The following is a 22,355-nucleotide window of genomic DNA, read 5'->3' as shown; positions in this document are numbered from 1 at the left end:
TAAGTGACATTAATAGTGCAATGCTATCTATGTTCTTGCTACACATGCTCGGTAAAACATATTTCTGAATTGATGATCATATGACACATCTGTGCCACAATTAGGGAGTATTTGTACAAAAATCCTTATTCAACAGAGTAGAAAAGACCACAAACCATCTTATTGTATCTTTACAAATATGTCTACAGCTACGCAAATCTATTTGTATATTACAACTTACAAGTGGGCCACGTGGCAATATGTACATCTATATATGTGTAGTGCCGTTGGTTATCTTTCACCCAAAGCAGAATGAAGAAGGTAGTGTAATGGGCGCCAAAATAACATCAGAAAACATGCTATTTCTAGCTTGTTATTCAAAACTTGATCCATCCTTGTATTCAAAAGACTATTTTTTGACGCATAAAGATAGAATCCAGAGGCAAGATTCTTTCAAATTCAAACTACAAAATCATGTAACAGATGGGAATTGCCAAACCTGTCCTGTTGCTTCCCTGGATCCATGCAATGAAAATCCACTGTGTCAGGTCCCATAGAGGAAGCTGCAATACTGTTATTACCTCTAATATGGTTTACATCAGACATGGAAAAAGCATCACTTTCATGATGTTGCAATCCCAATGCAAGTGTCACCTGATTACCCATTGCAAATCCACTCAAAGCTGATATGTCATATTGAAGGGAAGTGGGCAAAAGACTCTCCTCCCCATGTTGATCATGTGCTGTGTTTTTGTCTGGATAGTAGCAATGGTCATGCTGGAAGTTTATAACCCTAGAATTTGCAGTGACTTGATCTCCATCAGAGCTACTGTGAAGTGCTGTTTTTGCTTTAGATTTGCTCATTTTTGAATCAGGAATGTGATCGGACTGCATTTTGAGAACTTGCTGTGAAATGAAGCCATCAGCAGCTGCTGATGTCATACTGTCCTGCACTTCTTCAAGCCTACTCTCAGATGCAAAGAGATTCTCTCCATGTGCTTTGCTTGCATCATCTTGAGAGGATTTAGAGTTTGCTTCTGAATAACCAAATTCTTCTTTGTATATGTCCTCAACCATTGGCTTCCAAAGACGAACCCGCGCATTTATGAACCAATTCGCAACCTGGTCCGAATAAATTATAATCATCATATGCACGAGACCCACAAAAAACAAGCTCATCATTCAAAAGAATCTTGCATAATTTCTTTGAAGAAAAACAAGAAGCTTATGATTAGGTAAAAAGGCAAAACGTAATAAACGTTTATGTGGAAAATGTAAAAGAAACTACTCAGAGATTCTTAAACTTGACAGCGAGCAGAAACAACTTTCATAAATTGCAAGAACTAAAGTCATCTCATGCACATTGTAAAATCCATAGATGAATACAATAATATGGATGATCTATCAGGCAGATAATAAATAAGATCTCTACCTGGTTTCTTGTCAATCCTGTCTGCTTTGCTAGGATGATTTTTTCTGAATCATTGGGGTAGCTGGCCAAATGCGAAATCAGAAAAAATTAGTTTAATCATTTTAATGGTAAAAGGTCAACTGAAAGAACAAACATCCAAGAACATACGGATGAAGGAAATGCTCAAAAAGCCAAGCTCGAAGAACTGAAACAGAGTTCTCAGGAAGACCCCTTTGAGGCCTCCAAGCATGCCGCATCACACCAAGTTGCTGAAGCATCCTCTGTTGTCTGAGTTGCTGATCCACAAAGCGGAGGCGTGGTATTGGTCCTTGACCGTTATCTTCCTCCCCAAGCCTTTTCCTTATGATTTCTATCTGGTTGCTTATTGCATCACGCAAACAGCGGAAGTGACGAGAAATTGTTTGGAGTGCAAGTGCGGTGTATGATTTAGCTGCCCCTTGACCCACTAACATGTCAAATGATGTCTCCACAAATTGCATTTGATGGTAATACTGCTTGTATCGTTTGTCAACCTGCCAAGAAAGCATTAGAAAAATTGAACAATTTGCAGGCAAAAATGACAAAGTAGCATATATAGAAAAAATTGTAGATATACATAGACAAAAGTAAAGATAACTAAGCATCCACAAAAGAAATTAAGAAATAATAGGCTGTTTTCCAACAAAATATTAGTTCAAACCTGAATTTATTGTTCTCTATCGTATTCCAACCATAATCGCTTTAACTTCATATTTACAAATATTACTTATTTAATCTACATTCTCAAACACCCCAAGCTAAATGAGCAAACTACTTCCCTTAATAAAAATTCATTCACAAAGCATACTGTAAAAGTCTAAATTTAGTCTGATTTCATTAGTATCCATTGATACAGCAATGGCATTTTAATTTTAGTCAAAACATCAAGGATCAAAATCCAAATTTTGCAACTATCAAAATTGAATTATCTATCCGTGATCATAAAATCAGAGAAAACTGGATTTACCTCATCCAACATGGACATAAGCTTTGTCTTCTTGTTCTGTAATTCTTGTCGTTCTGCAGGAGATACCTCAGACGAGGAGTTCATGCTTGAATCGCGAGGGCTCGATGACATCCCACTTGATGTGGGAGGGACGGATTGGTTGCTACGTCCACCATCAGTCTCCTTCTTTTGATCAAAACATTTCCCGGGCTGAGGCTGCTTAAGGGCCTTCTTGATACTAACCACTTCATTAAGTAGTTGCTGAGCTGGTTTAAGGTATTTAGCATTTAAGATATTACCATAACCTGAAGATTCATAAATATATGAATCAGTATGAAAATCTTTGTGGCTTTGGAAGCATTGAGGATTATTGGACACCTCTGCTTTTATAGGGTCATGGTCGCCTCCAGAATAGCATTCAGGATTTCTTAACCCCTTACTTTGATTACTTTCATCACCTTCACAAGATAGTGCCCACTTCCCCAGTAGAGGAAGATTTGGACTCGACAAAGATGGCAAAATAAAGTTAGAATTCTGGTACTGAAATGAAGGCAGAGAAACAGCAGACTGCATCTCTGTGCCAAGACTTAGAGATAACCCCTGAGACTGAAAATTATGTTCGGTATCAAGAATGTCAAGCTGGGTCCGTGAAACCCCCATGGAATCCCCATCAACAGGGTTGCCAATTGGATTACCTGGTGATGTATTAAACTGCTCATCAATAGATTGCAAATTCATTGTGTCACTTGAAGGAGGAATGAACATCATCTCATTTCTATCTCCAATGGACAGAAATTCAGCACATTTGTTAGAAGACAAGGAACTCCTGGACAAAAATTCAGAGTATGATCCAGCAGCCGATGCTTGGTCTACATAAAATTCCATGTTACTTCGTTGGGAGCGCAGTTCATCATAAGAAGCAAGTTTGTGGTCTTGTGAATATTCATTTTGTGTGTCATCTCCCTGGCTGCTTAAATTGAGGTGATAAGCAGCCATCATAACCTTTTGTTGCCTCAAATCCTCAGATCAAATGCTCTGAGAAGAATGAGAAAGCACTCCTAGTCCTTACTCATCTGCTGATAACAAACATAACAGACCCTGATGAAAAAACAAACAAAAACTCTATAAGAGATTATTCAAATTCTTTATCAATGAAATTCACAACTAAATTCTTCTACCTTAACCTTCGGTTAACAGTTAACACACAAAATTCACACAAGTTTTTATGAGGTTCAAAACCAAAATCAAAACAACATTACATCCATAGCCATCCCTTCCCTTAACCCAGAAAAAGGAAAGATCAATAGTAATCTAGAAATAGAAAGCAAAAATAATGCCAACCCTACAGCAATAGGTTGCATAATCTTCATTAGTTCGGCAAACCCATTAAAGTTTTCGAATTTTCATTTATTAGAAATTGTTGTTATTACAATTTAACATGAAGTGCATCAAACCAGTAAAACTTGCATCCATGTGCAAAGAGCGAGAAAATTTATGAGGAAATTCCTGTTAAAAAGAGTAATAAAATCAAGGTATTTCATCTCAATAAACGCCAAAATAAGTTAAAGCCACAGGGTATGTAACGACGAACCAAGAAACCTAGTTAACACCAATCCTTGTTATCATCAAAAAAGTAACTCATCACCATTAGATACACAAATAAAAAAAACACCACAGGAATCATAGAGAAATTAAAAAAAAAAAAAAAAAAAAAAACAACTAAAGTCAAAAGCTCATAATTAAGAAAGACACCTAATCCAGAAACCCACAGCAGCATTCCATGCTTAAATCCCAAAATTAAGCTAGGAAACATTCATGAATTAGTTGTTTGTAGGTGTTGAATTGCTAACCAAGACGTGAAAAATTAAAATTTCTCAAACAGAAACAGTAAGAGAAATGATTAGCAATAATTGAAAGAGAAAGAATGATAAAGTGGAGTATTAATTACCTGAAGAAGCCCAGAAATGATGCGGCAAGGATAGGGAACAGAAAGCGGTAGAAAAGAGAAGTAGTTTATAAAAAGAAAAAGCAATCCCAAGAGATACAGATACTATCCCTAAAAACAGAAGAGAACCAACCAACCAGCATATGATTGGGAAATTGACGCCAACCCAATATAAATCAAAGGAAATATTAAAATAAAAACTTGAAATGCGGACCAACAACAACAGGAAGAATATTTTAATTGAAGAAGAGAAGAAAGCAATAATTTAAAGAATATTTGTCTGGTAATGATTCCAGGTTTCTCACGTGTGAGAAAAACCAAGGTCCATTAATGGAAGTTCAAATGGTGGTTAAGGTTAAATGTATCAAACTCAAATTCAAATTCATTGCTTAAGTGAGTTCAAAACCTAACAACCAGTTGGTAGACCTTTCCTTAAGCCTGCTTTTGACGCATAATCATGCTTCTTCTTCTCTCTCTCTATCTACTGTTCTCTGCTACGCTGGTGTTTGGTGATTCAGAATTCGGAATCTGCCGAAACGTTTCTGGTAGGGGGAGTAGTTGCAGGTGACTAATACACGCGTCAACAAGTGTCTGTTTTTGCACGCTAACTACCTAGCTGCTGACGGTTGCTATAGTTGTTTTCTTTTTCCCACTATTTTTTTATTTATTTGTTTTTCAATTAGGTGGGTTTAGAATTTTGAAGGACATTTAAGTAAATGATGTTTTGGCACTTATTCTTTTTTATTTAAATAAAGGAAACGAATTTCAAAAATTTTCTCTAAACAAACAATCAGTGTGATCTGATCACTCTGATAAACGGTCAAACATATGTTTGACACCAAATCCTTAACCATGATCACTAAGTTCTTTAATAATCAAATTGATATGTATACTACGAGATTGAAATAAATACCTCTTGTAGATTCCAACCGGGTATTAAAGCTTCTCTAGTGGTGATGCCTCTAGTCAGTCCACTAAGTCGATTAGATCAAGCCTCGAATAAATTGATTAATCTTGCTCAAAATCGAAAACTGGTCCGAATATGATTTTTCTGAAACGAAAAACCGTATATATATTATTTCTTGGTTTATTTATATATATATATATAGGAGAGGGCTCTTGTGAGAACCCTTTCCTAGGTGAGAACTCACCTTAGATGAGAACTACCCAAAACTACGTAGTTTTGGGTAAAAAAATTTAAAAAAACGTTGTTGCATAGGGGGATTCGAACCTGGCACTCCTCAACTACACTTCACACTACTTACCACTGAGTTAATTGCCTTCCTTGTGTATATTGTCACGCGCTGTTTAATATACCAGTTCCTTTTAGCTTCTATTGTTTAATATTTGATGCATGCACTTATTAATATCGATTAAATATGTATAATAATAAATTATTAATAGAAAAAAAAAGAAATGTGCATAATAATGAATTATTAATAGAAAAAAAATCCAAGAACATACTCTAATTTCTTATTTATTTAATTCCTCTATATTTTTGTAATTTATATCTTAAAATGTTAAGGACGATGTTCTAAATATTGTTACATATGTTTTAAACTTTATAATTTGTGTTCTAAAAATTAAATATAGTGTTTTAAAAAAATAATAAATATATATACCATTTTTGCATTTGTTCTATAATATAATTTATAACACGTATTCTAAATAACATACCGTATGTTCTAAAAAACATAACGTATGTTCTAAAGTTTATATTTTGTGTTCCAAAAATTAAGTATAATGTTCCAAAAAATTAGTAGATATCTCGATCGTTTTTTCTTTGTTCTATAATATAATTTATAACTCATGTTCGAAAAAACATAACACATGTTCTAAAAAACATAACGTATGTTCTAAAAAATATGTCGTACGTTCTAAACTTCATAGTTCGTGTTTTAAAAGTTAACATATATGTTCTAAAGTTTGTTTTAAAAAAATATATAGTTTATGTTCCAAAAATTAAGTATAATGTTCTAAAAAAAATCGATAAATATCTGAATCGTTTTTTCATTTGTTCTATAATATAATTTATAACTCATGTTCGAAAAAAGATAACGCATGTTCTAAAAAAACATAACGTATGTTCTAAAAAATATGTCGTACGTTCTAAACTTCATAGTTCGTGTTTTAAAAGTTAAAATATATGTTCTAACGTTTGTTTTAAAAAATATATAGTTTGTGTTCCAAAAATTAAGTATAATGTTCTAAAAAAATCAGTAGATATCTGGATCGTTTTTTCATTTGTTCTATAATATAATTTATAACTCATGTTCGAAAAAACATAACGCATGTTCTAAAAAAACATAACGTATGTTCTAAAAAATATGTTGTACGTTCTAAACTTCATAGTTCGTGTTTTAAAAGTTAAAATATATGTTCTAACGTATGTTTTAAAAAATATATTTTCTTATATAACATAAATTACAAAAATATAAAGGAATAAAATAAATAAGAAATTAGAGCATATTCTTGGATTTTTTTCTATTAGTAATTCATTATTATATGCATTTTTTTCTATTAATTTTTTTTTGGTAAACAAAGAAAGGAAAAAAAAGGACAAAACAAGCACAACTTAACCTGGGATCAGCCTAGGAAAGCTGACCCCGACCCTATCTTCAAGAAGAAGGGAATGAAGAAAAGAATGAGGACTAGCAAGAATGGAAACTCCCAGCATCCTCTCATGACCGGCAGCAGCCAGGCGGTCAACAATACGGTTTTGCTCTCTGTAGATATGTATGAAATCAACAGACTCAAAGACGGAGACAAGCCTCCTAATGGCTTTAATGAGGTTTTGGCTATTAAAACAAATAGCATGATTATCGGAGATCATATCAATGGCCTCCTTATTATCAGACTCCACCGAGAGCCTCTTAACACCCAGACTCTTGGCAAGCTTGATACCAGAGAGGATACCCCACAGCTCCGCCGAAAAAGACGAGCCCATCCCTAGGTTATGAGAGAAACCAGACAGCCAGGCTCCCCCTCCATCCCTCAAAACCCCTCCAGCCGCAATTCTCCCACTTATAAGACAGGAACCATCTGTATTAAGCTTAACCACCCCTTCCTTAGGCCTAACCCAACCGACAAGACGCACCTCTTTTTTCTGAGTAGCACTGGCCAGGGAATCCCCTTTAAAACTTTCAATAACTGAAGAGAGCTTTCTCGAGAAAAACTCAGATAAGTTATGAACATACATCTCCTTTCCACCAAAGATTTCCTCATTCCTCCACTTCCAGATTTGGTGGCAAATAATAGCAAAAATAACATCCCCATGCTCCAAATTGGCCAGAAGCTTCCCACTCATCCCAGAGTGGAACCAATCAGTCTCAGGATGGGCAAGGAAGGACGGAAGAATGTGAGGAGGGAGAACTTTCTTCCAAACCTCAATACTTTTAGAACAATCCCTAAGAGCATGGCAAAGGGACTCAACATGGCCAGTACACCTACTACAAGCACCTGAGACCGCAATATGCCTTCTGTGTCTATCCGCGTTGGTCAGCAATCTGTCCTTCACTCCCAGCCAAATGAAGCTCCTAATTCTGTAAGGGATCTTCATGGCCCAAATGGATTTCCAAGAAATGGAGGGAAGAACAGACCCATTACAGGAGAAGGCTTCAAAAGCAGACTTACATGAATAAATACCATTATTGGAAAGAGCCCAACAATGCTTATCCATGTCTTCCTCCTGAGTACTTACCTTGACTCCCCTGATTTTAAGGAGAATATCCAGGCTAAAGAAGGACTCAAACATAGGCCACCTCCAGTCCCCATTAGCGTCAACCACGTCAGCAATCCTCCAATTATGGATACTGGAAGGCGGGGGGGAGCAACAGACTTCCATAAGAGGTCTATCCCCAATCCAGGAGTCAAACCAAAAGCTAATGGATTTACCATTCCCCACATCCAGACCAACGCCTGAGCAAAACTCGGCAAAGACAGCGCTAAGACCTTTCCAAGTAAACGAGTAATTAGCAACTCTATCTTTCGGACCTCCAAAAATCTTATCCTTTCTGTATTTACCACAGAGTAATCGCACCTAAAGAGAAGAGGGAGACTGCCACATACGCCAAAGGAGCTTCATCAATAAGACTTTATTATTATCCTTAGCCTGTCTAATACCGAGACCACCCATAGATTTAGGCTGGCAAACCTCCTTCCAGGGAACCAGGTGGATCTTCCTACCTTCTCTAGACTCTCCCCAAAGGAAGTGACGATTAATCTTGTCCAGGTCACTAAGAACCGGCTCGGGCAATTTACAGGCTTGCATGATATGGTTGGGAGCCGCACAATTGACAGATTGAACTAAGGTAAGGCGGCCAGCAAAGGAGAGAGAATTAGCTTTCCAACTAGCACATAACCCATTAGTCCTATCCAGAATCTCCTTAAAGGAAGCTTTGGACACTCTATCACTGTGGAGCGGAACCCCCAAATACTTCCCCAAGGAGTGGGTAAGGGGAATACCAGACAAATCACTAAGCCTTTTGCAAACACTCCTGTCCATATTTTTAGAACAGAGCATTCGAGACTTATGGATGTTAATCTTTTGGCCCGAGGCAGCGCAGAAACTATCAAGAATATTCATGATAACACCAATTTGCTCCTCATTTCCTTCCACAAAAAGCATCACATTGTCTGCAAAAAACAAATGGGAAATAGGAGGGCAAAACTTATTAATAGACACAGGATGGAGGGTTCTATTATCCACTGCTTCTTGAATAAGGAGGGCCAGCCTCTCCATAGCTATCACAAAGAGAAAAGGGCTCATCGGATCACCTTGCCGAATACCCCTAGAAGGAGAGAACTCCTCCGACATATCCCCATTAATCAGGACTCGGAAGACAGGAGAAGAGATACAATCTTCAATCAGCCTTCTCCAGCTCTCAGGAATGCCAACTCTATTTAAGCTATCCATAAGAAAGCTCCAAAGCGATCATACGCTTTCTCCAAGTCAAGCTTAAGAGCCACAATCCCTTTCTTACCTTTCCTCACCTTCATAGAATGAACCATCTCCTGGGCGATAACCACATTATCCATCATTTGCCTGCCAGGGACAAAGCTACCCTGGTTCTGGCTAATAACCCCAGGAAGGATAATCCGGAGTCTATTGGCTATAATCTTAGTGACAGCTTTATAAATAACATTACAAAGACTGATAGGCCGCATTTGCAAAAAAGGAGAAGGTTTCTCAACTTTAGGGATCAGAACGAGGAGGGTTTTATTAACCAGACTGATGTCAATGGAGCCCCCAAACACCCCTAGGATAAAGTTGTAAACGCCATCCTTGACCGTATCCCAGTGTTTATGGTAAAAACTAGCAGGAATACCATCGATCCCAGGAGCTTCAGTAGCTCCAATACTAGAAAAGGCGAGATCAATCTCTTTAATGCTAATAGGACGAAAAGCTTCTTCCCTAACATCCTCCTCTAGTCTTGGAAAGGAAATCCCAGAATGAGCTCTACTCAGATCCACCTCATCAGCTTTAAAGAGGTCTTTATAGAAATCGAGAGCAAGGCGGCGAATGATTTCCTCCTCATAAATCCAATCACCATTGGAGTCTTTAATAGCATCGATTCGATTCCTCTTCCTCCTGATAATAGTAGAAAGATGGAAAAATCTAGTGTTCCGGTCGCCATCCTTAATCCAAGCTTTTATAGACTTCTGGAACCAGAGGAGCTCCTCCTGTCTGAGCACCGCTTCCAACTCATTCTGGAGAGCTCTAAGCTGACAGCTCATACTGTGGTCGAAACGAACCTCCAAACAACGCTGAATCCCTTCCATCCTACTCAACAGTTTATTCTTCCTTTGGATAATATGGCCAAAGATGTTTTTATTCCATCTTTCCACCTTCCTTTTGAACTCCTCCGCTGCCAGAAGAGCATCAGAATGGGGTTGCCAATTATCTTTAACAAAGTCACCAAACCCAGGATGGGCATCCCAAGCAACGAGGTACCTAAAAGGCCTGTTCCCTTTCAGCTTATTACTCTTAACCATTCTAACCAGGATAGGACAGTGGTCAAAGTGTCGGAAAGGAAGATTCAGCACATACAAATCCGGAAATCTGTAAAGAGCGGCCACATTCATATAAGCTTTATCCAGTCTCACAAACACACTATTCCTTTTCCAAGTGAATTTATGACCCGCGGCACCCAAATCAGACAGCCCACAAAGATCCATATTCTGCTTATGATTAAGGCACCGGTTAACATAATGATTACCCCCCCCCCTTTTGATCACTCATGAGGGCAATATCATTAAAGTCACCAGCAACAATCCAAGCATCCACCATGCTAGTGCTGATAGTATACAAAAGCTCCCAAAGGCGTTTACGGTTAGAAAGAACCGGATCAGCATAAACAAAAGTCACATAGAAGGGGTTATTACCTGGATAACAAACCTTACTATGGATGCACTGTTTATCAAGATTAATAATATCAATTTTAATCCGATTTGGCTTCCAAAAAAGCCAAATCCCCCCAGCCCGACCAGTGGCCTCTGATCTGATACAACTCCAAGACTTAAATTTACTCACCACCTCATCAGCCTTGACTCCACTAACCTTGGTTTCGAGAAGGGCAAAACAAGAGGGATTAAACTGCTTGATAAGATCGTTTACATGAATGCGGGTAGCCTTACTAGCCGCACCCCTAACATTCCAAACGCAAAAATCCATCAGAAAAGAGGAAACTGATCAAGACCCAACCTTAAGCAAGGTATTTATTAGGGGCTCCTGAGAGCCTAGAGGAGGAACCCGCAGGTCCCCTCTTATCCCAAGATCCCAAAGAATTCTGGCTCTTTTTGGGGTTAACTTTAGGCTTCTTCAATTTCAACTTGTTAACACCCATAGCTTTCAAAGAAGGACAATCCACATGGGATTTTGAATTATTGACTTTACTGGTTGTTACTCCACCTCTAGGGCCAATGACTAGGGAGTTCCCCTTAGTAGTAGCATTGGGATCAAAAAGAGGATTGATAGAGTCACCCAGGGCGGAGTCCTGCTCAGCAGAATCCAGGCTAGGCAAATTTAACTCCAAATGCCCATTAGATAAAGCATTATCCTAACTTACATCAAGAGCCATGACCCCAAATCTCGACCCAGAACCGGAAGTAGAAGCAACCTCAGCACCAGTCCTTGAATCAGGGGGTCTAACCTTGATTTCAGGATTAATCTGCAAAGCGTACAACTTCTTACTAATCTCAGAGCTCTGGTTACGAACAGAAGCAACCTGAGGCTTACGTCTCACCGTCCTTTTGGCCAGCATCCAAGGACCAAAATTCTTCTCATCCATCTGAGGCTCAGCTCTACCTATGATAGGTTCCACCATCTCATCAACCGCCTTCCATTTCCTAGGGCATCCCTCAAAGGTATGACCAAACATGCCACATTCAAAACAAATATTGTGAATCCCTTCATATTCAATATGAAAGACTTTATTTCGGATGTTGAACTTGGACAGAAGAGGCTTAGCCAAATCAATATCAATGCAGACCCTGGCAAACTTGCCTCGCTCTGCCCCAACAGTGGTTTTATCAACATGGTGGACTTTCCCGACAAGACCACCAATTTTGTTTAGGAATCTTTCATTATAATATTCTAAGGGAAGACCTGGGAATCTAACCCAGGTAAGGATCCTATTCACTGAACAGTCATGAGGGTCAAAATTTGGGACCCAAGGTCTCAAGGCCAACACATGATTGGATATAATATACGGACCACCATTGACAATTCTATTATAATCCTCAGCATTTGTGAATTTTTTTTCTATTAATAATTCATATTATGCAAATTTATTTTTTTTCTATTAATAATTCATTATTTTGCATATTTAATCGATATTAATAAATGCATGCGTCAAATATTAAACAATAGAAGCTAAAAGGCACTGGTATATTAAACAGCGCGTGACAATATACATAAGGAAAGCAAATGGCTTAGTGGTAAGCAATGTGAAATGCAATTGAGGGGTGCCAAGTTTGAATCCCCTATGTAGCAGCATTTTTTTAAAATTCTCTACTCAAAAGGAAAGAGAAAATTGTTTTATTTTTTTTCTTTAAAATGCATTTTCCCAACTTTTCCAACCTCGTTTTTCAAAAAATTTTATACCGTTGGACTCGTCTTAATTAAACGGTCATTTTAAGATCCATGAAGCTCAAGTAAAAAAAAAATTCCGGTGAACGGAATCCGGGTGGGCGTTTTCCGGCAAGAAAAAAAGTGTCTAGAAAATTCTCAAAAAATTCCAAACAATGTAAAACATTATTCTAAGAAACTTTAATTCTTGGATTGAAGCGATATTTCTTACGGTTTAGCCCCAATAAAACTTTTTCCTTAATTTTATCCATTTTACATGCTTCAATAATTTGTTGGGTAAAAACTGTAAGGAATCTCGCTTTGAGCCAAGAATTAAAGTTTCTTAAAATAATGTTTTACATGTTTTGAAATTTTTTGATGATTTTCTGGATACGTTTTTTGTCCTACTTACGTTGTTCCAAATCAATGTAACATTTGTTCCAACATAATACTTATATTGTTCCAACAGAAAATTGTTTTATTTCTTTTCTTTAAAATACATTTTTCTGACATTTCTAACCTCGTTTTTCGAAAAATTTTATACTATTAGACTCGTCTAAATTAGACAGTCATTTTAAGATCCCTGAAGCTCAAGTTAAAAAAATTCCGGTGAACGGAATCCGAATAGGCGTTTTCTGGCAAGAAAAAAAGTGCCCAGAAAATTCTAAAAAAATTCCAAAAAATGTAAAACATTATTCTAAGAAACTTTAATTCTTGGGTCGAAGCGGTATTTCTTACGGTTTAGTCCCAATAAAACTTGTTCCTTAATTTTATCCATTTTACATGCTTCAACAATTTATTGGGTCAAAACTGTAAGTAATTTCGCTTTGAGCCAAGAATTAAAGTTTCTTAAAATGATGTTTTACATGTTTTCGAATTTTTTGATAATTTTCTGGGCATGTTTTTTGCCCTACTTACATTGTTCCAAATCAGTGTACCATTTGTTCCAAATCAGTGTATCATTTATTCGAACATAATACTTGTATTGTTCCAACAGAAAAATGTTTTATTTCTTTTCTTTAAAATACATTTTCCCGACATTTCTAACCTTGTTTTTCGAAAAAATTTATACTATTAGACTCGTCTAAATTAGACGGTCATTTTAAGATCCCTGAAGCTCAAGTAAAAAAAATTCCGGTGAACGGAATCCGGGTGGGCGTTTTCTGGCGAGAAACAAAGTGCCCAGAAAATTCTCAAAAAAATCCAAAAAATGTAAAACATTATTCTAAGAAACTTTAATTCTCGGGTTGAAGCGGGATTTCTTACGGTATAGTCCCAACAAATTGTTGAAGCATGTAAAATGGATAAAATTAAGGAAAAGGTTTTATTGGGACTAAACCGTAAGAAATCTTGTTTTGACCCAAGAATTAAAGTTTCTTAGAATAATGTTTTACATTTTCTGGAATTTGTTGAGAATTTTTTGGGCACTTATTTTCTCGCCGGAAAACGTCCACCCAGATTCCGTTCACCAGAATTTTTTTTACTTGAGCTTCAGGGATCTTAAAATGACCGTCTAATTTAGACGAGTCTAATAGTATAAAAAATTTCGAAAAACGATGTTAGAGATGTCGGAAAAATGTATTTTAAAGAAAAGAAATAAAACAATTTTTTCTATCATCTCTTTCATTTTATTTACCAGTTTGCCACCTTGCCCTTTTTAATTATCATCAAAACTACGTAGTTTTGTTATGTCACACAATAAGCTCCTTGTCACAACTTAAGCTCTTGTCACGCTGGATCTCACCCCTATATATATATATATATATATATATATATATATATATATATAGGTAAATGCTATGCTTATTTTTGACAAAGTAAGCCTTGGATTAAAACAAAGCATGCATTAGGACACTATTATTCTTCGAATAGTGTTGAGTCAAATGATAAAAATAAAACACGTGAGTCATGAAGGGTACTAGTTTGTTAGAGCTGGTTACTAGAAGAACAGAAATTAACAGCAGTAAATTTGTACAGCTGTCATGAATATTTTGTATAAATACCTGCTGTAACTATTCTGTTTTCAATAAGAAAGAATACAATTTCATTTTGTCTTCTTTAAGAGTTTGTTAGCATATCGTTAACTTGAAGATGGTATCAGAGCAATAATGGTAGATCCATTAGGTTTTTGTCTGTTAAACCCTAAAAATCATGCCGCCAAGGAAAGTGAACAAGAACAAGTCATACGCAGATACATTGCGTAATTCTAGAGATACAGATCCAGAAGTTCATATCGATTCAAGCGAATCAAGTGAAAGAAGTGAAAATCACGATCGTGATCGCAATCGTAATTCACCAATGCAGAATCCAAATCGCAATCCAAATACAGAGCATTCTTCTGATTTCACCGATGTCGGAGGTATGCGATCTCAATTCAATACACATAATCATGATAATCCAAGTTTAGTTTTGGTTAGTACTGTATTGAGCGGAGGAAATTACATTCCCTGGAAGAGATCGATGCTTCTTGCGTTAAGTGCAAAAAGAAAAACGAAGTTTATCCTTAAAAATGATAAACCTGCAGATGAGGATTCTGATGCGTATATTCTATAGAAGGAAACTGATGATCTTGTTTTCTCTTGGATTATAAATGCATTAACTAAAGAATTAGTTGAGGCTTTCTTATTTGCATCCTCCTCTTATGATCTATGGAAAGAGTTAGAACAGAGATATGGAGAGAGTAATGGACCTCTTCTTTTTCAGTTAAGGAGAGAGATTTGCAGTATGACTCAAGGAAGTTTAACTTTAGTTGAATTTTTCAACAAAATTAAGAGGAAATGGGATGAATATGCAATTATCAAACCGATCTTTGGTTGTACATGTGGAGAATCCAGGAAAAATGCACAGGAACAACTGTAGGAGGAACAACTGATGCAATTCCTATCTGGTTTACATCCAGATTTCGATCATGTCAGAGATCAGATTTTACTGATGGATCCTTTGCCATCTGTAAACAAAGCCTACTCCATGCTCATATGCATTGATAAACAACGCAATATAGGCAGTGAAATACAGAATGAATTTGCAAATGTTATTTCAGCTTCCACAAATGCTCTTCATAATTCATATAACAGTCAAAGATTTTCAGGAAATTCAGGCAATGTATCACATAATGGCAAGCAGAATTCTAAGTCTCCTATGACGAAAAATGGATCACAAAATGTAAGCAAGGAGGATAAGTTTTGTACACATTGCAAAAAAGGTGGACATGAAAAAAGTGGTTGTTTCAAGATCATTGGATACCCAGATTGGTTCAAAGGAAAAAAAGGATCTGGCTCAGGTTCAGGTTTTAAACATCAGGCATATTTAACAAGAGATCAACAGTCTCCATTTGATGAATCAGGATCTGATGGTGAAGAAAATAGTAAATCTGAAATGCAGTTTTTGGTACAACAAGAGGTTCAGAAAGCTTTAAAAGGCAAGATGCATCAAGAATCAAGTAAGGGTCAGGATTTCACTGCTTTTGCAGGACTCAGTGTAGCAGGTACTTCTCTTATCTCTCAAACTGCTTGGATTATAGATTCAGGAGCAAAAATTCATATGACTTATGATTTAAGAAATTTGAGGGATATAGTGAATTTAAATGCAGTTAGAAATGTGTACCTACCTACAGGAGATGTCAAAAAGGTATCGTGCAGAGGCAATATTGTTTTTGCTTCTGGTTTCACACTGCTTAATGTACTACTTGTCCCTGAATTTCATTATAATTTGCTATCAGTAAGCAAATTATTACAGGATCAGAATATCACAGTCAGATTCTTTGTTGAGTATTGTATTTTGCAGGACCTGAGTTGTGAGAAAGTGATAGCTGTGGGCATGATGCAGAATGGGCTGTATTTTTTGGATGATAGTTCTTTTACTTCTGCTGTAATCATCAAATATACTTCCAGGAATTCATTTTCCATTGTAAATACAGAATTATGTGGTTTTTCTGTTAGGAATAAGAACTCAGATGCCCAAAATGTACACATTTGGCATCAAAGACTGGGTCACTTGTCAAGTGACAGAATGAAGCATCTTAGTTGTATTTCTACTTTAGTTGATGAATTGAAAAATGAGTTTGCTCATTGTGATGTTTGCTTAAGAAGTAAACAAGTTAGGAATTCTTTTTCTACGAGTGTTACTAAATCATTAAAGCCATTTGATTTAGTTCACATGGATTGTTGGGGACCATATAATCAAGTATTATTAACTGGAGATAGATTCTTCTTAACTATTGTAGATGATTTTTCCAGGGCTTTATAGGTCATCTTATTCAAAACTAAGGATCAGGTTCCTAGATTAATTGAGCAATTTCTGCTCATGACACAATTTGGTGCGATTGTTAAGATTGTGCGATCTGACAACGGGACGGAATTTACAGGACAACAGACACAGTCTATCTTTTCCAGATTGGGAATCATTCATCATAGATCATGTGCATACACCCCTCAACAAAATAGAGTTGTTGAGAGAAGGCATAGAAGTCTGCTGGTTACAGCTAGGGCATTATTAAAACAGGCACAATTGCCTCTCAAGTTTTGGGGAGAAGCAATTTTGCAGGCTACAATTTTAATCAATGTTCATCCCACTGTAGTTTTGAGCTGGAAATCACCCTATCAGTTACTGCATAACCACGAACCTGATTACAGTAAGTTGAGAGTATTTGGGTGCATTGCTTATGCTGTCAATCATAATAGTAAAGGCAAATTTGATGATAGGTCTCATAAATGCATTTATCTAGGTCATTCCCCAGGGAAAAAGGGTTGGAAACTGTATAATGTTCATACACACAAGATATGCGTATCTAGAGATGTTCATTTTGTTGAGTCTCAATTTTTCTACACTAATCCTAGCCCTTCTACTGTGGAAATATCAAATTCCCCTTTACTTGCAGTTTTTCCAGTTCCTGTGTCAAACAATTTTAGTTGTCCTCCTACTTCTCCTATTTCACTCACAAAAGTTTCAAATTCAACAATTTCTGTTACATCCCCAGTGGCAATCAGTGAAACTCAAATTTCAAGTGATCAAACATCAAACACATTTCATCCTTCTAATTCATCTCCAGTGGTTTCATCTCCAACTCCAATTAGGAGATCAACTAGAGTTCATCAAGCACCCAAATGGACTCATGATTTTGTCACTAATTATGTGTCTACTACTGCCAAAAATCAATTAACCATTTTACCTGCCTATACTAATCAACAATATGCTTTTCTTAGCAATTTGACTAGTATTCCAGAACCATCAACATATCAAGCAGCTAGTACTAATTCACATTGGGTCAAAGCTATGAAAATGGAATTAGAAGCATTGGAGACCAATGGCACTTGGGAATTAACTAGTTTACCAAAAGGGAAGAAGCCTATTGCATCCAGATGGATTTTCAAGGTAAAGTATAAGGCTGATGGTAGCCTGGACAAGTATAAAGCCAGGTTAGTAGCCAAGGGATACAACCAGCAGTGGGGTATAGACTATCATGACAGTTTTTCCCCAGTAGCTAAAGTGGTGACAATGAGATTTTTTTTAGCATTGGCAGCTCATTTTGCTTGGGATATCTATCAAGTGGATGTGAACAATGCTTATTTGCATGGTTTCATTGAGGAAGAACTGTATATGACACCACTAGAAGGTTATACTAAGGCTAAGGAAGGGCAGGTTGGTAGGTTGGTGAAGTCCCTGTATGGTCTTAAGCAGGCCGGGAGACAATGGAATAAAGAATTCACTACTGTGTTGATCAAAATGGGTTTTGAACCATCTGTGCATGATTATTGTTTGTTCACAAGGACACAAGGAGGAGAATTTATAGCCTTAGTTGTCTATGTAGATGATATCTTGTTGATTGGAACTTCAGTTCAACAAATTGCAGATATCAAACAACAATTACATCAGATTTTTACTATTAAGGATCTAGGAATTGCCAAGTATTTCCTAGGTATTGAGCTAACTAGGTCAGCACAGGAGTTGATATTATCTCCTCATAAATATATTCGAGATATGATCAAAGAAGCTGGTTTGCAGGATGCTTCAGTTGCAGCAAGCCCTTTTCCAGCAGGAATAAATCTAACAGCTGATAGTCCTGATCTTAAACATAGTGATCAATACATAAGGATCATTGGGAAATTGATGTACTTGGGCTTTACTAGACCAGATTTGTGTTATATCACGCAGCAACTAAGTCAATTTTTATAAAAACCAACACAATTACACATGGAGGCAGCTATCCATGTCCTCAGGTACCTTAAAGGGACTGCAACAATGGGATTGTTTTATCCTACCCGAACAGAGTTACAACTTCAGGCATTTTGCAAGAATGATTCTCAGACACAGGAAGACAGGATGAAGGTAGCAGCATATAGTGATGCTGATTGGGCAAGATGCAAACAAACTAGAAAGTCTGTGGGAGGCTATTGCATTTTTTTAGGGGATTCTTTAATTTCATAGAAGGCAAAAAAACAAGCAACTGTAATCAAATCTTCTGCTGAAGCAGAATATAGGGCCATGGCAACAACTGTTTGTGAGGTGAAGTGGTTAACTTTTTTGTTAAAAGACTTAACTGTCTTAGTACAGAAACCTATATCATTGTTTTGTGATAACAAGGCTGCTATACATATTGCTGAGAACCCAGTGTTCCATGAAAGAACCAAGCATCTAGATATAGATTTCCACATAGTTCGAGAACATTTGCAAACAGGATTAATCACCACTCCGTTTGTTTCTTCTGCAAATCAACCTGCTGATATATTCATTAAGCCCTTGTCCTATAATCAAATGGCTCCTACATTGAAGAAAATGGGTTTGGTTTTCTTACCTATAACTTCATGAACGCTGCAGCTGTTTCTCACGTGAGGAGGGGGTGATAAAAATAAAACACATGAGTCATGAAGGGTACTAGTTTGTTAGAGCTGGTTACTAGAAGAACAGAAATTAACAGCTGTAAATTTGTACAGCTGTCATGAATATTTTGTATAAATACCTGCTGTAACTATTCTGTTTTCAATAAGAAAGAATACAATTTCATTTTGTCTTCTCTAAGAGTTTGTTAGCATATCGTTAACTTGAAGATCAGACGAAATTTGTAAAGAAGTCGGACGAATTATGAAATTTATCCAATTTCTTTACATTTTAGGTAATCTAAGAGCAAGTTTAGTGGGTATAAAAATCTCGTTACTTTGAAATTTTTTGATTAACAAATAACAATTAGAGTAGTGGCGAACAATATTAGTTTGTTAACATACTTTTTATCGTAGTTGATCTGAAAATACCATCATTTATTTATTTTTTTCTTCGTTATTTTACATTTCAAACTTTACTAAATAATTCAAAAAAAAACATCTATAAATTATATTTCTTATTTCACACTACAAAAAGAATACATAAAAATTAAAGATATTTTATGCAAATAATAATAAGTATTAAATTAATTTGTTTATAGAATAAATATTTTTTATGAAATTTATAATAAATATTGAATTAATTATTTGTTAGGATAAAAGTTATTAATTGTATATTAATTGAATGAATGTATAGTATTTCAATATAGTGAGATGTTATTTTTAGATGTATCATTCAATGCTTTACCAAACTCACCTTCCTTTTTATCTTTCAATTTCTCTCCTCAACCATTTACTCTACTTCTCTTTCCCTCTCTTCTCATCATAACCATTATCTTCTTCTTCTAATTTTTAGGTATTATGTCTTTTTTTTAAATGAGTAAATTATGAATTGATATTTTGGGTTTTGTCGTATGAATTGTTGATTTTATGTTTTTTAATTGTTTGGAGGTTGAAAAGGAAATGGAATGCGTTGAATCTGCTTTGAGAACCAACATTAGAAAAGAGATGTGTTGAGCGATTTCCGCAAGTGCACGGCTTTCTTTTGTAGTAATAAAAAGATATCGACCCCACAGGGAACATTTTGATAAATAAAAACTTATAATTTAGATTAAATTCGTTTTCTCGAGGTTAATAGAAAAATCGTTAAATGGTTTAAATGGTATGGATTCTGATTCTAATTTTGCCAATAGTTTAGATTACAATTTATAGAAATTATGTTTAGATTAAAGTAGTATTCAATGCTTATTTACACCAAGCAAGAAAACAACTTATAACTTTGATCTGATTATTAAGATATATCAATTCATCAATTAATTCAATTTAATAGGCTTTGAACTGTAGTCAATCTTTCCTCTCGGTTTAAAACTGAAAACCTTAATCAAATTCGGTGTTTATATCCGATTAATCGATCCCTTGCAATGAGCAAATATAAATCCGAATTTGTTTAAGTGTTCAACAAAGTTTTCATGGAAATATAAGATTTATTTATAAAGGTTTTTATGAAAACACCAAATAAATTACTTCAAGAATATCGCTAGATCAGACTTAAAATAACAACAGTAAAGAAAGAATTATATTGAAAAGATAATTCATTAGTTTGATTTGAAACGTCACAAATTAACAGAGAAGAAGAAGCTTGGATAGCATTTTAACTAATTGAGTTTCGGGTTGTCAATCATTTCCTCAACTTCGTAGGTCTGTCAGACCCTGGGGCGCCTCCTACACTGGTTCCTCTCGCTGAATCCTCGGAATAGAACCTACTCGGTCACTACAGAGTATAAACTTGTCTTCGTACAAAACTCTAATGTAAACTATAATAACTGTATCTTGTATCTTACTATTTGAACAACTTGTTCAAAAAGTATGCTTTTTACAAAATCGAAACTAAAAATCTCTAACTCTCTTGAATGCTGAAATGTATCCTTTATTTATAGTTGTTGAAGAGTTGTGTTGAAGGGACGTGTCTGTAGGTGAAGAGCCGTCTCTATCCGGATGAAAGGATGCGTCGTTTCGGATTTAAAACATGTAAAATGTGTCTGAATAAGTTGTTGTTTCTGTAAAGATATTGAGAATCTCTGTCGCGGCTTTGGAGTGAGGGAGAAAGTGGCTGGAATTCGCTTTTATGTCCCATGAAAACGCGTGCCGCGAATCTCGATCGCGACAGAGACTTTGACATTCTTCCTTGGGTTGATTGCTTAGTCTCCAGCGCGGCCTCTGAATCTCGTATGCGTCTTTTACTGAAAACTTGATTTCTCTCTCGTTTTTACTTCGTTTTAGCTCATATTTGGATTTTTCCAAATAATTTAGCACCTTGCACAATAGAAACAAATACAAACGTAAAATCGTTCTAAAAGAATATAATTAACATAGTTTTAACACGAAACTGACATAATTATGTATGTTATTTTAGGTATATTTTGGGCTTATCAAGATGACTTTCAAATTTAGCCCACAATTTTTTTTTTGGTGATTTGTGTCTGCAAAACTTCTCCTCCTCTGGTGATTTCATTGTGGACGAACTTTTAGATTTCCCTAATGAAGTTGGGTTTATTGGAGAAAGAAAGAAGAAAGACACGAAAAATACTCAATTTCTTCAATTTGTGCAAAATTAGCAGAACCCCACTTTCATGAAGATGATAAAATCAGTGACTATACCTTTCATTTTTGTAGCAGACAACATCGTGTTCTAGTACTTTTTGTCCCTCTTCCTAAAATTTCCCAACAAGAAAGTCAGATCAAGTTCATCTGACTTTCATCTGACTTTCCTGTTAGAACCCGGGTTGAATGCCTAGGTTACATGGAGCGTAAAGAAGTTAGACGAACTTTGTCCAATTCCTTTATAATTTTGACATCGGACGAATTTTGTCTAACTTCGCCATAGTTAATCCAGTACTATTGGTCAACCCATATGGTTCCCTAATGTGGAATGCCACACTATCACCCCCCAGATCTTTCTGCATTATGATACTCCATGGTTCTTCCAAATTCTTAGTTTGATGCACTCCGCCTCTTCTCCAGGTCGAACCTAGCAGCATCAGACATCGACGCTCTAGCTTTGTGTGGCCAAACCTTCTTTCACATTTTCTCGTACAAATACCAGAGTCTCTCCACCCTGTAGCAAATCTTTTGACATAGTTACCTCCACCAATAAC

The 22,355-nt window shown here is 36.2% G+C and overlaps 1 protein-coding gene across 3 annotated transcripts; it reads right to left on the bottom strand.

The window, feature by feature from the left end:
* Nucleotides 1–48: 48 nt before the first annotated feature.
* On the bottom strand, nucleotides 49–4,901 carry LOC136235256 (BEL1-like homeodomain protein 3). Of its 3 annotated transcripts, none has more exons than XM_066024849.1 (5): nucleotides 4,324–4,901; nucleotides 2,397–3,473; nucleotides 1,559–1,923; nucleotides 1,412–1,472; nucleotides 49–1,101 (listed from the first exon to the last, which is right to left on the bottom strand). In XM_066024849.1, the coding sequence occupies exons 2-5, from the start codon at nucleotides 3,372–3,374 to the stop codon at nucleotides 439–441; spliced, it is 2,067 nt and encodes a 688-aa protein (XP_065880921.1). In that variant the 5' UTR covers nucleotides 3,375–3,473; nucleotides 4,324–4,901; the 3' UTR covers nucleotides 49–438. The 3 variants fall into 3 exon arrangements, with proteins under 3 accessions (XP_065880921.1, XP_065880922.1, XP_065880923.1); XM_066024850.1 differs by having other exon boundaries at nucleotides 4,727–4,901; XM_066024851.1 differs by lacking the exon at nucleotides 4,324–4,901 and adding an exon at nucleotides 4,128–4,300.
* Between the last annotated feature and the right edge of the window lie 17,454 nt (nucleotides 4,902–22,355).

This window comes from Euphorbia lathyris, chromosome 7, assembly GCF_963576675.1.
Source record: "Euphorbia lathyris chromosome 7, ddEupLath1.1, whole genome shotgun sequence".
In the NCBI taxonomy this organism is placed as follows: domain Eukaryota; kingdom Viridiplantae; phylum Streptophyta; class Magnoliopsida; order Malpighiales; family Euphorbiaceae; genus Euphorbia; species Euphorbia lathyris.
Note: the sequence above shows the minus strand (reverse complement) of the source record. Positions and strands in the feature narration are given on the sequence as shown.

What these genes read in the sequence shown, in the direction of transcription:
- LOC136235256 (XM_066024849.1), bottom strand. Translation starts at nt 3,374, where the DNA reads ATGATGGCTGCTTATCACCTCAATTTAAGCAGCCAGGGAGATGACACA. An exon ending in TTATGTCCATGTTGGATGAG is followed by an intron (nt 1,924 to 2,396) that starts GTAAATCCAGTT and finishes CTTTCTTGGCAG; the next exon opens with GTTGACAAACGATACAAGCA. An exon ending in CAGGATTGACAAGAAACCAG is followed by an intron (nt 1,102 to 1,411) that starts GTAGAGATCTTA and finishes TATTCGGACCAG; the next exon opens with GTTGCGAATTGGTTCATAAA.